The 15,671-nt window shown below is 42.6% G+C and overlaps 1 protein-coding gene across 1 annotated transcript in view; it reads left to right on the top strand.

Annotated features, from left to right (window-relative positions):
* The first annotated feature begins 6,464 nt into the window (after positions 1-6,464).
* The window catches only part of Gys2 (glycogen synthase 2), a 42,932-nt gene continuing 33,725 nt past the window's right edge, over positions 6,465-15,671 (top strand). The window contains exon 1 of the mRNA XM_034511922.2: positions 6,465-6,831. Within this exon, the coding sequence (XP_034367813.1) occupies positions 6,711-6,831 (121 nt within the window). The 5' untranslated portion in view covers positions 6,465-6,710. The remainder of the gene's footprint in view (positions 6,832-15,671) is intronic.

Genomic DNA, 15,671 nt, shown 5'->3' with positions numbered 1-15,671 from the left:
GTGGAAGCCAGATAAGATTAGGTGGAGCTATGATCAAAACACACTACATAGATGTATAAGGTTGTCAGAATAAACTTAATTTTAGAAAGCTAATGGTGATCCTACATGTTACATAATATTCATAGTTTTCTGTATGTTAACTTTTTAAACAGTTTTAAGCTTATTCTCTCTTTATGAGTGTTTCTACCTGCATGTATATCTGTGTAATACATGTGTACCTGGTGCCCACTGAGGCCAGAAGAGGCTTCCAGATACCCCTGGAGCTAGAGTTCTAGATGGTTGTGAGCTATCATATGGATGCTAGGAATCAAACCAGAGTCCCCAGGAAGAGCAGCCAGTGCTCCTAACCAGTGAACCACTACTCCAGTCCTCTTAATTTTTAACACTTTGTAAGTTCAACAGTATATTTATAAGTCACTATAGATGACACGACCCATTTCAAACACTTCAGCTCTCTCAGTTGTAATAAGTAGTAAGGTCCTTTATATGTTAAAAATGCAAAAAGTATTTTGGCATCCAAACTCATTTAGAGATAAGAACAGGATCTCCTGAGGAATTGGTTTTATATTTATGAACACTGAGAATGAAACCAAAATGTTTTCTCTTTCATACAGACAAATTAGCTAGCGCAGAAGCCAGAGAGATGGCTCAATGGTTAAGAACACTTGCTGCTCTCTCAGAAGACCTGGGTTTGGTTCCCACCACCTACCTGGCAGCTCACTACTATCTGTAATGTCAGTGTCAGTGCTAGGATCCTTGATGTTCTCTCCTGACTTCTAAGCATGCATTTGGTGCTCACAGCTTCATGCAGGCAAAACACTAATACGCATGAATACAGAGACAAGCATGGTGGCCGTGGGGTGGGTGGCCGTGGTGAGGGTGGCCGTGGTGTGGGAGGCCGTGGTGTGGGTGGCCGTGGTGAGGGTGGCCGTGGTGTGGGTGGCCGTGGGAGGGGTTGGAGAGAGGAAAGGCAAAGGGTAAATTTATAAGTTAAATTTCAATTCAAACAGTCAATACAATTTAAAAATAAGGGCAGAAGCACTCTTTTCCTTACAGTATTTACATCAGAAACCCTGCAATTGTGAATATTTTCTTTTTTGTTTTAATATTAAAGTTTCATTAACTCTTGGAGAATTTCATACAATATAAAAATTAACATCTTAATTTTTAAAATACCTACAGTCCTAGAACTCTAGACAGAGATGGGAGAATCACAAGTTTGAGGCAATTTTAACCTAGAAGAGGGATGAGGATAGAGAGGAGGACAGATATTTATTGCAGGTAAGAATGTTCTCTTCCTATAATTCTACATACAAACTGGCTGTCCCTCCTTCCATCAAAGAGACAAATGCTTGTTTTCAATACAGAGTTTCCATAATCTTAAGTGATTAAAATAAAATTTTCTATTTCTGCCACATTTCCCATACACCAGTGCACATGTCCTGCTGTGGACATAAATAGGCATTTGTAATCACCTTTTCCTGGGACTCTAACCCACTCCTATATCACCTCTGATTCTAAACATATTGAACTTTGAACTCTGAATTTACCACATCCTTGACATCTTTGTATATGATAGTCTCTCTACCTAGAATTCTGATAAGTCCATTTTTTTTTATATTCAGTCTCAACTTAAATATGATTTTCTTAGGGAGCTAATTCTCAATATTTTATATTGCCTTACTTCTACTGTTTCACATCCTCATAAGCCTTGAATTCCACTTATTGCCCTGAAACCCTGCTATGGCTTGAATAAAAAACTGTCCTCCATAGACTCACATATGGGGCATGGTTGTCTGTTGATGTGCTTTGAGGAAGTGATTGGATCATGAGGTATCTGACCTAATCAGTGGGGGGGGGGTTAAATCCTTGATAGATTCATGAAATTATGGAAATTGTTGTTTAAGATCCAAATGCTAGCTGGGTGGTGGTGGCACACGCCTTTAATCCCAGCACTTGGGAGGCAGAGGCAGGCGGAATTCTGAGTTCGAGGCTAGCCTGGTTTACAGAGGGAGTTCCAGGACAGCCAGGATTATACAGAGAAACCCTGTCTCAAAAAACAGAACAACAAAAAAAAAAAAAAAAAAACCAAGATGCAAATGCTAAATAATTCACTTTCGTTTCAGATTTTAAAGCATGCAGATGGTGCTCCCCTCAGAAGAGATGATATTTTACATTCTAGAATTTGTCACTGAAATGCAGGCTTTGTAGCCTCTGACTCCAGGCATCCCATATGCCCTTACCAATGCTGACTTATCTATGGAACAAACTCTTCGTGAAAGCTTTCCAATGTCATCCTGTCATAACTTGGGTAAAGCTCACACTCCCAGCTTTCTTTGATTATTTCTTTGATCTCTCTTTCTTAGGTTCATCTATTCTCTGTCTCCTCTTATCTCCCTTTGGCATTCATTAGAACTTGAATTCCAGGCTTTCTGGTTTTCCTTCTGTCACCGTGAGAATGGAAGCCTTTGCGACCACTTCTCTCAGCTCTTCAGGGGCTCATCATATTCTTGGTCTGACATTATTTCCTGGCTTCCACAGATTCCCCCTTTCTATCTGGTGTTACTGCTTGCCATTTTATAGATTCCTTCAGGAACATAGTGGTACTTGATCCACTATGACTCATCTATGCTTCACAAGATTAAAGTCTCTATGTCCACATGAAAGCAGAGACTACTGTTGCCTGAAAATATCTTGGGCCACTGGACATGGTGGCACAGGCAGGTGGATCTCTGAAGTTCAAGGTTAGTCTGATCGACATAGTAAGTTCAAGGACAGCTAAGATTACATAGAGAGACCCTGTCTCAAACAGCCAAACAGACAGAACCAGAAAATATCATGGACCACTAGAATAGTGCACATAATATATCCTTCATTAAAATGTCCTGACTCACCTGTGACATACAAGCAGATCCAATCAAGCCTCAGAAGTCCTGAAGATGAACAAGAAGAGTCCAACATGTCTCAGCCAACGGTGCTTTCCTACGTGTATCTGGTGACCTCTGCTGGCGTGGCTAACACAGAATCAAATACAATCTTCATTATGCTTGACTAATCCTCTTGCCTCTTTTCCTTGACTGGCAAAATGCTAACCCAGCTGTAAAACTGGGACTCAGCATCCTTCGAGCATCCTTTTTCCTCTGTCTTTGTCAGGACAGTTCTCATTCATCTGCCAACTTTTTGCGTGGTATTTTTCATGTAAATTTCATAGTTTGTGAAGGAGAGAACTTTGCTTGATGCAAAATTCCTTCCTTCCTTTCCTTTCCTTCTTTGTTTCTGCCAAGATTGCTGCCATTTTGTGCATATATATTTAAAAATGAGATCTCATGTCAATAATATGGATTGGTGAGAATATAATTGGCAGTAATGCTTTATATAGTTTTATGAATTTCAATGCTTTATATAGTTCCATGGACTTCATGTCTCTTGCTTGACTAGTAACAAATTTGAAAATGGTATTCACCACTACAAAAGCAAAGGTTTGGCAAAATGTTCTCCTCACATCAAGAATAACAGTGAAAAGTGTTGCCCATCTATGCCTCAGAGGGCATCATTAAGAGATGTCCTTGGGCATGTCAGAACTTGACACGAGGAGTAAATGGGGAAGCAGGAACTTTTTAAAAGGGTAATCAAACTAGGCCTGGAGAGATGGCTTAGTAGTCAAGAATGCTGACTGCTCCCTTGGTTCCTGGCTCCCATACTGGCTCACAACCCATAACTCCAGCTCTAAGGGATCTGAAGTCCTCTTTTGGACTGTGTGGATCCTCTCATACACAGGTACACATGCACATCAAGGCACAAATAAAAACAAAACAAACATTTTCAAAGTTCAAAATACCAAAGAGTGGAAATGTATAAAACGAGGTGCTGTGGTTACACTTTTGAAAGCTATTCTATTTACTTTGTGTACAGTGTGTTTGCACGTGCATAAGCTAAAAGGCTGTGTATGTTAGGCATAACCACTTAGAGACGATCTAAGTGTATGTGTTAGTTTTAGCACAGAGCCTCCTAACCTGTTGATTTGTCTTCTATTCACATGTGTGCATATGAATAGTTACAGACTTGAGTCCGTTTCACTGTTCGCTCTAATTTATATCCTGATTATACTATGTGCTTTCAAATATGTTCATTCATCGAAGGCCATCTCTTCAAGTATTTTACGTGTTTAAATATTCATAATATTATACTCAAAATAATTTTTAAAAAGAGTTTCCTCTCATACTCCAATGGTAATCACTGCCCTCGGGGAAAGTTTAACTGGATCTTTATAAACACTTTGTAACCAAGGCTGAGGTAGATCTTTATAGACACTTTGCACCCAAGGCTGAGTATTTCTTAAGACCCTTCCACCAGCCATTCCCTAACTTCTTTTGAAACTTTGTTCCTATGTTGAGCATGTAGACATCTATGGGAATTATTCTGTATCAGTTAGATAGGTTTAGTAGCTTAGAAGACACTGGCAGGAGTTCACATAACTGAGAAGAGGCTGATTGGACTGGCCCCTGCCAGAGACTGATTCAAAGCTGAGCACTTGATCTTCGTGGGTAGCAGCATGAGTTAATTCTCTGCAGCCCATTCAGTGCTAGAAGAACCAGTCTGCAGTTGCTGACACCACAGCAAACCTAAGGCCACCTCCTCTCTGACACCACATTCTCATGCCTCGTCAATATGACCTTCTGTTCAGTTTTATTGGGATTTGTATTTGCAGAACCCTCAGAGGTTAAGTCAATACACAGAGTTTCTTCAAAGAGACAGCCATGTTGAGCATGCAGCACAGAGGCACACACTTATACCATCATAGTACATGATTTTCCCCAAAATTATTTTGTTTATTATTATTGTTATTGCTGTTGTTATTGTGTTATGTGTGCAAATATGTGTGTAACAGAACGTGGACATGCAGGTCACAGCTTACATGTGAAGGTCAGAGGACACTTTGTGCGTTCATTTCTCTCCTCCCCGCTTTCATAAATTCTATGGATCAAATTCCAGTCCTCAGGTTTGCTGCAAGCTCCTTCAGCCACTAAACCAACTCACCAGCCCTTTGACTTGATTTTTAAAGTTAGCTGTTTAAGCTTTTCTGTCAAACTTCAAATAAGTAAATATAAATTGTGTAATTATATACATGTTCATAGGTAAGGATAAGAATTTTTAATGTCACTGAATTCTGGAAGAAAAACATATTCTATTTCATTTACATAGGTTTATTCATACTACACAATAAAATATGACTTTACTCACCTTGAGTCATTAAGACAGGCTTAAGTAAATTAGACCAACTCTGAATGACATTGCTTTAAAAAACTAATAAAATTTCTCTACTATATTACAATTTAGTTTTGGTGAGAATTTTAAAAATTCTATTTTAAATTTTTTCTATTGCATTTCTTTTTCGGGTGGTATGTGCGTGTGTGCATATGTGTGTATGCGCCACAACACACATGTGACGTTCAGATAACAACTTGTAGGAGTTGGCTATCTATTTCTATCGTGTGGGTCCCAGGATCAAATTCAGGTCATCTGGCTTGGCAGCAAGCTCTTTTATCTGTTGAACCATCTCACTGGCCTGATAATTTTTAAAAATTCAAAGAAGAAGAATATTTGGGGCCAGTATCAATTTTCTTAAGGAAAAAAGGGGGCATAACAATGTAGGTAGGCTGATAGCAAACTAAACTTGTAAAGGACATAGTTAAAAGTCAAGCCTGCTGGGAACTGTCTTTCGGGAATATTAGTGTGTGGAGGGTGGTGTGTGTCTGTGTATGTGTATGTGTGTTTGTATGGATGAGCAGACACACTAACACATACATAGTTATACACTGACAAATACAGAACAAACAGTATACAACATTTACTGATGACATAATCCTGGTGAAAGTTCAGAGCCTAATCTCTTCTGCAACTTTTCCCCATATTTTAATACTTTCCTGACCATTGAATTATGAAATATTATCAATCCCATAATACTTGACATTTAAAATCCACAAATGTGACTAAAATTCATTCCTGTTTAGTCTTTAAGACAGGAATTGACAATTATTGATTGACCAAAATTACATTCTTTATGTGTTATACAGAAAGACACTGCAGTTTGTGCTTTTGTGTATCGAAAAATGTACAGTATTTAAGGAGAATCAAGATCTAGCTTTTCACCACAATTCAGCTTGTACATTTAGAATAAAATAAGTGGGAATAAAACTCGGAGTTCTAGGTATGGAGAGGTGGAGGGAAGACCACAACTAGGCCCGCGCTGGGGTAGATACTAGGCACCACCATGCAGTCTGTGGAAAACTGCTTATGTCTGAGGAAAACTCCTGCTTGTCCTTCAGCAGATGATAAAATAAGGATTCAGAGAGTGTAGGAGTTTGGTCTAAAGGCCAAAGGCCAAAGGCCTGGACTCCTGTCATGCTCAGTCTGTCCTCTGGCTACCTGCCCTGCTGTGAATAGTCAGGTTTCACTTGGGAATTTTTTTTTTCTGAGTGTTGGTGTGGATTAGAACTGTGAGGCACTGCCCTCTCCAGACCTGCCCTGAAAGGCAGCAAGGAGCTGGGCACTGGGCACACTTCATCCAGCTGTGGGTTCATGTGACCTCGCCTTGCTGGTTCACTCTGTAGAGGAGATCCCAAGGCTGACACCTCTCAGCTTGTGCTCGGTACTGACTGCAGTCAGCTGAATCAGGTCTTTAACAGCACCAGACAGCAGCAGGAGGAAGAATGCTCAGGGGCCGCTCCTTGTCTGTGACATCCCTTGGTGGGCTCCCTGTGTGGGAAGCTGAAAGACTCCCTGTGGAAGACCTGCTGCTTTTTGAAATTTCCTGGGAAGTGACCAACAAAGGTTTGTACTACTCCTAACACTTGGCCATATGCAGGCTAGAGGGACAAGATTAAGAGCCACAAGGGACCCCAGTGGTCATGAGCAGTAGTGGGGCAGCATAGACTCTGAAGATGTCTGCAGGTCATAAAACTCTTTCCAACAGGCAATGAAAACATAAACCTTTGTATGGGGTGAATACTGAGTGGCTAACTAGACATGTTAATTATGTTAGAAATGTACATGAATGTCATGGCAAAGTGGGAATTTAAAAATTGTTGGTTTTTCTGGGAGTTTTCCTTGTGAATAAAACGAAAACTGAGGGATTCTTTTATTAGAGGAAAAGCTTTATGTGGTCAGGACTAGTCAGACATGTTGCCTTTTCGTGCTATTTGTGATTAAAGCTTCTAAGAACTTAAGATAAGACTGGAAGTAGAGTTTCATTTAAATTGTGTTCCACTGAGAAAGATTAAAATTAACCTTTCTCTAACGCTATACAAATACAGAAACTGCTTTTTTAAAAATGAAGGACAAGGCAACCTAAGTGATTTCCTAATGGAGTCAATTCTTATAGATTGATACTTCTAGTTTAAGGATGTTGACAGTTGAGGTCACAGTTTAGTTATGGTTGGCCTGGAAACTCACAGATTTAAGTGCTGGGATTAAAAGTGTATGCCATCATGCCTGGCTTAAAACTCTCAAGGGAATATTAACAGGTGAATGGGTTTCAAAGGCTGAATTCTCCAAGATCGTACAAAGCCAGTCAGAGAGATGAGGGGAGTGGGTAAATGGCAGTAATAACCTTTGTAGTTTGGAGATGGGAGCTGGGAATGAATGAGGATTCTATTTCTTCCTTGCACCTCTTGAGAGTCAGCATAACATCAGATTTAGAATTATATTTGCTGACTCTGGGGAGATAATTCAGTCACTAAAATGCTTGTGTGGCAGGCATAAAGACCTGGGTTCCATCCCTAGAACCCATGTGAAAAAGTTGGATGCGGCTGCAGATGCCTGTGGTTCCAGGGCTGTGGAGGTCCCAGGGCTGTGGAGGTCCCAGGGCTGTGGAGGTCCCAGGGCTGTGGAGGTGGAGACAGGTGGGCCCCAGAGGCTGACTGGCCAGCCAGCCTAGCAGAATGGGTAAGCTCCAGGCAAGTGAGAGACCCTGTTTCACAAAGCAAACTCAATAGGACTTTGGTGACCTCTGGCCTACACGTGTATGTGCACATGCTCTCACACGTGCACCCACAGGAACATGTACCCACACGTGTACCACGTGCATCATGTGTATGCGCACATACGCAGGATTGTACTTGAACTCTGTCCTGGTTTCCACCGTATGCTGACTGTTCAAAGTCCCCCCAGTACACATTTAGGAAATACTTAAAAGAAAGGTCAGCAGTGGGCCCCTCTGTTTAGAAGCCCACAGATGCAGCTCAAAGGATGAACTCTTTGTCCTCTGTACTGGCGAGAGGAGCAGAGAGGACGGGCCTTAGCACAGAGAAGGAGAGTGTGGTGTACACAGATCTTTCAAAAGCCCCCTTCCACTCACCAATTCTATCTCTACGGTTTCTGAATACAGCCAGGGCTCTTGGGAACCGGGCCACTACTATTACACACAAGTCCCAGAGTCTCCTGGGAGGGAAGGGTTTTCTCTGCAGAGTACACAGGAACTCCTGGACAGAGCTTTTGGAGGGGAAAGGCTGGGATGAGGTTAGCACTGGAATCAGTCCTGAAGACCGGTGCACAAGCCCTTGACACCAAATGATCCTCTTTCTTCTCTTCTCTCCATTGAGCAAACTCAAATGGGGCATTCAAAGGGATCACTCATGAAAATTGTAGTCTTGGGGGTCTTACGTGTTGGTGACATGCACAGTGACCTCGGCTCTTGAGAAGTCCCTGGCATATAGAACATGTTCATTTGGGCTTTTTTTTTTTATTTTTAAAAACATTTTATTTTTGTTTATATGTATGGATGTATTTATGTAGGTGCACCTGTGCAGAAAAGGCTAGAAGAGGGTGTCTGGCTTCTTGGACCTGGAGTCACAGAGGGTTCGGAGCTGCTGTGTGAGAGCCAGAGTTGAACCCAAGTAGAGCAGCAAATGTTTTTCCCTGATGAGCCATCTCTCATCGCCTGTTGGTTGGCTTTAAAAGTGTTATCTGTTCATGTTGACATCTTGAGCATAAATTTGATGTTTTCAACCTAAGTTTTCTTTAGATAATGAATCTAGTCATCCCTCACGAGTCTTTGCTACTGTGGCTTCTTTGTAAAATCTAGCTTGAGTCTATAGTCCTGTCAGTTTGTGGGTATGACATAAGTCATCTTAGAGCTCACAAACAAGGCTTTCCTTACTTCATAGCTGACAGGACACATGGGGACACCTGGTGACGCACACATGGCAAAGATGAGAAGAACATTTCATCTGGTGAGAATACATGTAACAACAAAATAGCAACTAAATACATATAACAACTAAATTATAACAACTAAATACTAAAAATTTCACTGTCTAAGAAAGTGGTCCATAGATGAAAAACTTTGACTTACAGTCAAATATCTGAGATTTTTTGAAGCTTCAAGGAAAAACAAAACAAAACAAAATCTTAGGCTATCTAAATATCACATGCTTCCTGAATAAAGAGAATACAGCATACTCTGCTCATCCTACTATGATCTGTGGCAAACAAGGAAGTATATTCATGTCCAAGAAAACAAAAGACTTTTAAAAACAGGTTTCTTTTTTATTAAATTTTATAAAATTGCATTAAATTTTTTTTATATATGAGTGCTTACCTGCATGTACATCACTGTACTGTGTGCATGAAGTGTCCATGAAGGCCAGAAGCCCTGTCCATGAAGCCATGTAAATGCAGTTGCAGTCAGTAGTGAGCATGTGGGTGCTGGGAAATGAGTGTGAGTCTTCTGCAAGAGCCAGGAGTGATCTTAACCCCTGATCCAGCTCTCTGGTCCCACAAACGACTTCTAAGTTCTAAGTTCTCCAGTACAAGTATTTTATGAGTGAATGACAGAAATGTGGGGAACACATCAAGGGAAGGAATCAAAGTTACTAGACATTATTCTCAAAATAACCTGTCCTGCTTGTGCACACCAGCCTCAGGTGCACACCAGCCTCAAGTACACACCAGCATCAGGTGCATACCAGCCTCAGGTACACACCAGCCTCAGGTACACACCAGCTTCAGGTGCACACCAGCCTCAGGTGCACACCAGCCTCAGGTGCACACCAGCTTCAGGTGCACACCAGCCTCAGGTGCACACCAGCCTCAGGTACACACCAGCTTCAGGTGCACACCAGCCTCAGGTGCACACTAACCTCAGGTGCACACCAGCCTCAGGTGCACACTAACCTCAGGTGCATACCAGCCTCAGATACACACTAACCTCAGGTGCACACCAGCATCAGGTGCACACCAGCCTCAGATGCACACCAGCATCAGGTACACACTAACCTCAGGTTCATACCAGCCTCAGGTGTACACCAGCCTCAGGTGCACACCAGCATCAGGTGCACACCAGCATCAGATGCACACCAGCCTCAGGTGCACACCAGCATCAGGTGCACACCAGCCTCAGGTGCACACCAGCATCAGGTACACACTAACCTCAGGTGCACACCAGCCTTAGATACACACTAACCTCAGGTGTACACCAGCCTCAGCTACACACTAACCTCAGGTGCACACCAGCCTCAGCTACACACTAACCTCAGGTGCACACCAGCCTCAGGTGCATACCAGCCTCAGGTGCACACCAGCCTCAGGTGCATACCAGCCTCAGGTGCACACCAGCCTCAGGTACACACCAGCCTCAGGTGCACACCAGCCTCAGGTACACACTAACCTCAGGTACACACCAGCCTCAGGTGCACACTAACCTCAGGTGCATACCAGCCTCAGATACACACTAACCTCAGGTGCACACCAGCATCAGGTGCACACCAGCCTCAGGTGCACACCAGCATCAGGTGCACACCAGCATCAGGTGCACACCAGCATCAGGTGCACACCAGCCTCAGGTGCACACCAGCATCAGGTGCACACCAGCCTCAGGTGCACACCAGCATCAGGTACACACCAACCTCAGGTGCACACCAGCCTCAGGTGCACACCAGCCTCAGGTGCACACCAGCCTCAGGTACACACCAGCTTCAGGTGCACACCAGCCTCAGGTACACACCAGCCTCAGGTACACACCAGCCTCAGGTACACACCAGCATCAGGTGCATACCAGCTTCAGGTGCATACCAGCCTCAGATGCACACAGCCTCAGGTGGTTGCTTTCTATTCATTCATCCATTTATCATTACAACTATCCAGCTATTATTTAATAAAGAGCACCAAGTGTTTACTAAATGTCAGACACTTGGACAGACTGGAGGGTAGAGAAACAGGCTTGAACAGTACTGAATTGATCCCAGTCCCCTGAAATGCACAGACTTGCAGGAAGATGGGTCACTGCTGTGCATTTTATCATCCAGGGTGATGAGCATAAAGGCAGAGCAAGGTTGTGGACTTAGTGTGTGGCAGGATTCCCAGCCCAGTCTGGCGTTAAGGGAAAGCTGTCTAGTGCTTGTGCTGAGACCTATGGACCAAATCACTGTGGGGCGAAGACAGTGAAGGAGGCAACAAAGTAGAGAGAGTGGTGTGTGTGTGAGAACTGCACACCCATGCACACCCAACACTCATGGTGTGTAAACCAAGACGTATAGTGTACCCTGTTTATAGATCCAACAGAGAAAACAGGAATCTGCAGAGATCAGAGACCAGCCAGGACCAGATTGTGAAACTCCTGATGAATTATTACCTCTAAGGAGATAAACCTAATATCCACAAATGGCAGAAAACACACAGTGTTTGCCATGCTGAGTCCTGTTTGTTTTACTTACGATAATCTCCAGCCATATCAAATTTTCTAAAAGTGACAGCATTTTGTCCTGCACTTCTAATGTGTGTTTTCCATTAATTAAATTTGTTCTTTGACAATTCCATACATGTACATTCTGGTTACTCTCAGCCCACTCTTTCATCTCCCTCCCACCCCGTCATCTTCCCCATCCCTACAGGTTCTTTTTGTTTTGCGATGACTGATTTTAACCAGCTCTGTCTGTGTGGCCATAGGTTGAAATCACTGGCGACTGATGGGCTAGGTTTTGGGTACGTAGCTGGAATGAGTTATTTTTGGAGACAGGGCCTCTCACTAGCTTGATAAGGCTAGACTAGCAGTCCAGGGAGCCCCAGGTGTCTGCCTGTCTCCACCTTTCCTGTGATGGGATCGTAAGTCTATGCCAACACCGGAGATCCTCAGGCTTCCTCGGCAAACACTTTACGGCTGTGCCTCCTCCTCCTCAGTCTAAAGTAATACTTATTTTGAGAAGAGGACCTGTTATTTTTATCAGATTTCCAGATGGCACTGGAATTGATGTAGGAACATGCATATTTGAGACATGTCTATTTAGGTTTGCTGCCTACTATATGGTACTGGTGATTCACTATCGAGCTAGGTTTCTTATACTCCTGATATGAGACTAATAATTGGAAAATGGTGTCTTGGACAAGCCTCTGCTTACTCTGTTGATTGTTTCTTTTGCCGGTTGATATGAGTTCAGTTGTTTCCTGTGATTTGAGGTTCCTGTCCAAAACATGCTTGCCTGTTCCACTGCTCTGAAGACTGGCCACTGTGCTTCCTTCCTGTGATTTCATCTCTCCAGTTCAAGCATCGAATTCATTTGGACTGAGTTTTGTGAAGAGTGCTCGGTTTAGTTCCATTGCTGTGCATCCAGTTTTCCAACCACTTTTCCCCAGAATCATGTCCTTCCCCATTGTGAGTGCTTTACATCCTAGTCAGATGTCAGCTGGCTGCAGATAGATAGCTTGCTATTCTATTCTATTCATATCCCTATTTTTATGTCTATCTATCTATCTACCTATCTATCTATCTATCTATCTATCTCTATATCTATATATACATGCGTCATGATGGTTTGACTACTACATCTCTTGTGGTATGTTTTAATGTGGTATAATGTGGACAGGAGACAGAGCAGATGAATTGTAGAAAGTAGCAAGAGGGTACACTACAGGAAGCTGCCCTGAAGACAGTCAAAATGAATATTAATTTGAAACCCATAATCTAATACATATGGGTATTCTAACATCTATGGGCAGGATATGGCTGCAGGGGATGGAGAGATGGTCAGAGTTAAGACCATCTATTGCTCTTGCATAGGAACAAGGTCCTTTCCCAGCACCCAGCAGGCCTCTCACAATGTAACTCCAGGACTAGGGTATCCAATGCCCTCTTCTGGCCTCTGAAGGCATTGCACACACATGATACACACGATACACATGCATGAAAGCAAAACACTCATACAAATACAATAAAAATAAATAAATCTTTTTTAAAAGATATAGGTGCAAATATAATGGGTTTTCAGAATAAATGTGTAAGTAAGGAATTTAGGGCTTAATAGCATTTTTCTCTGAGGGATGAAGATGATGAAGGAGCTGGGTCTACAGAAGACGAGAAACAGTTTGAAATTCTTATATTCTTATGGGCAGGATGTTTTGTTTTGTTTGTCCAAAGATACATATTAAATTATATTATGTTAGGATGTGACTTTTAAACTGGGTGTGGAAGTGCACACCTTTAATCCTAACCTTTGGGAAGCAGAGACAGGCATATATCTGTGAGTTTGAGGCCAGCTTCATCTGTATAATGAGTTTCAGGAAAGCCAGAGCAACACAGTGATGCCCTGTCTCAAAAGAAAAAAACAAAAAGGAATACAGCCTTTTCTTACTGGTGAGGTTCTTGTGAAAAAAAAATCTCTTCTACAGTGTTTATACAGTTCTGGAGGGACAGCAGCTCTTCTGTACACAGCAAGGGATCTTATTAACATCATAGGCGAGCACCAGGATTTGTCTTTTGGTTTCCTCTTACTCAAAAGACATTTTCCCGGCTGGAGAGAGATGGCTCAGGGGTTGAGAGCACTGACTGCTCTTTCAGAGATCCTAAGTTCAATTCCCAACAACCACATGGTGGCTCACAACCATCTGTAATGGGATCCGATGCCCTCTTCTGGTGTGTCTGAAGGACAGCAACAGTGTACTCACATACATAAAATAAATAACTCTTAAAAAGAAAAAAAAAAAAAAGACATTTTCTCCAGAAGAAGAGAGTTCACCCAGGCCTAAAGATAAATGCATAGATGGCAATCACAGCCATTGTCTGTGGCTATTAATAAGATTTACCAACATAATCTTGAAGATAAAGGTGGTTTTTAAAACTTGCATCTGGGCCAGGCGGTGGTGGCACATGCCTTTAATCCCAGCACTTGGACAGCCAGGACTACACAGAGAAACCCTGTTTTGAAAAAAACAATAAATAAATAAATAAATAAATAAATAAATAAATAAATAAAACTTGCATCTGATCAACTGAAAAACCTGAGAAATGGCAGTGAGAAACAAACTGTTTTCAGTTCAGAAGCGACAAAGTAGCTCTTTCCAGCCGAGGGCTGAGGACAGGTCTTCCTAGCTCCTGATGGACTTCCTGAGTTGTTTTGTTGCCTACAGAAGTGCAGGGACAAATTACTAAAGAAGCAGTCTTGGCTGTTTCCATATTCTGGAAACTGATTACTGATGGCTGGTGCAGGATGTTTCCTGCCCAGTTCCCTGGAGACCTTCTCTAGCCTGCCACTGTTCCTCATATCTGCTGTCCAGTGTCACATTAGTCCCATCAAGTGACTGCTACTTTCCCCACCTGATACTTCAGCCTTGCTTCAACCCCAGCACTGTCTGAAAGGTTCCTCTCCATGATACCCACCTGCCTCCTAATTTTTCATCATTTTTGATCAACCTTTGTTTCTTTGTTTTGTTTTGTTTTTTGAGAGAGAGAGGGTTTCTCTGTGTAGTCCTGACTTTCACTATACAGAGACTGGCCTCAAACTCAGAGAGCTGCCTGCCTCTGCCTCCTGAGTGCTGGGATTAAAGGTGTGTGTCACCATACCTGGCTTCTAGTCACCCTTTGAAGTGATATTATTCTTGTTCAAATATCACCTTTCTGTTAAGCTCTCTCTCTCTCTCTCTCTCTCTCTCTCTCTCTCTCTCTCTCTCTCTCTCTGTTTCTCTCTCTCTCTCTGTGTGTGTGTGTGTGTGTGCCCACGTGCACACGTGTGTTGCTGCAAATCAAACTCAGAGTCTTGCATATTCCAGGTAAGCTGTCTTCCACTGAGCTAAGCCACCTTCCCAGACTCAGTAGCCCTAACTTTTAATACTTTTCCAATCTGTTGTTCTGAGATGAACAGCATTTTACTCTCATCTATCAGGTTGAAACTGAGCCTTAGAGCCGTTGAGTGGCTTACTTAGTTCACTCTAAGTTTTTTTTTCTTCATTTTTCTAGCTTTATAAATGATTCTATGGTTATCCATCTCTTTCCTGCTTTCCTGGGACAGGTTTCTAGATGGTGACATGCTAGAGTCAAGAGTGTTCATTCTCTCTAGCTTTATATTTTAATAAGCAATGGCGGGGGAGGGAGGTAGACAATAATTCAGGGTTCCAGTGGGCAGGGAGAGCCATCACATGTACACGAGGCTTGGCATTTGTGTCCATGGCTTTACAGCAGAATTGGGTAGATCATCCTCTATCTAAATCTATCAAAATCTCCCAGTTCTTTCTCCTGGTAAAAGGCACAGTGTTTATGCTGTAAAAACGGCCGGGCTTCTTAGCATTAAGAAATTACAGAGCTGGGCAGTGGTGGCACACGCCTTTAATCCCAGCACTTGGGAGGCCGAGGCAGGTGGATTTCTGAGTTCGAGGTCAGCCTGGTCTACAGAGTGAGTTCCAGGACA

The sequence above is a fragment of the Arvicanthis niloticus genome, chromosome 9 (genome assembly GCF_011762505.2).
Source record: "Arvicanthis niloticus isolate mArvNil1 chromosome 9, mArvNil1.pat.X, whole genome shotgun sequence".
Taxonomy (NCBI): Eukaryota; Metazoa; Chordata; class Mammalia; order Rodentia; family Muridae; genus Arvicanthis; species Arvicanthis niloticus.
This window is presented reverse-complemented; position numbering and strand designations above follow the sequence as displayed.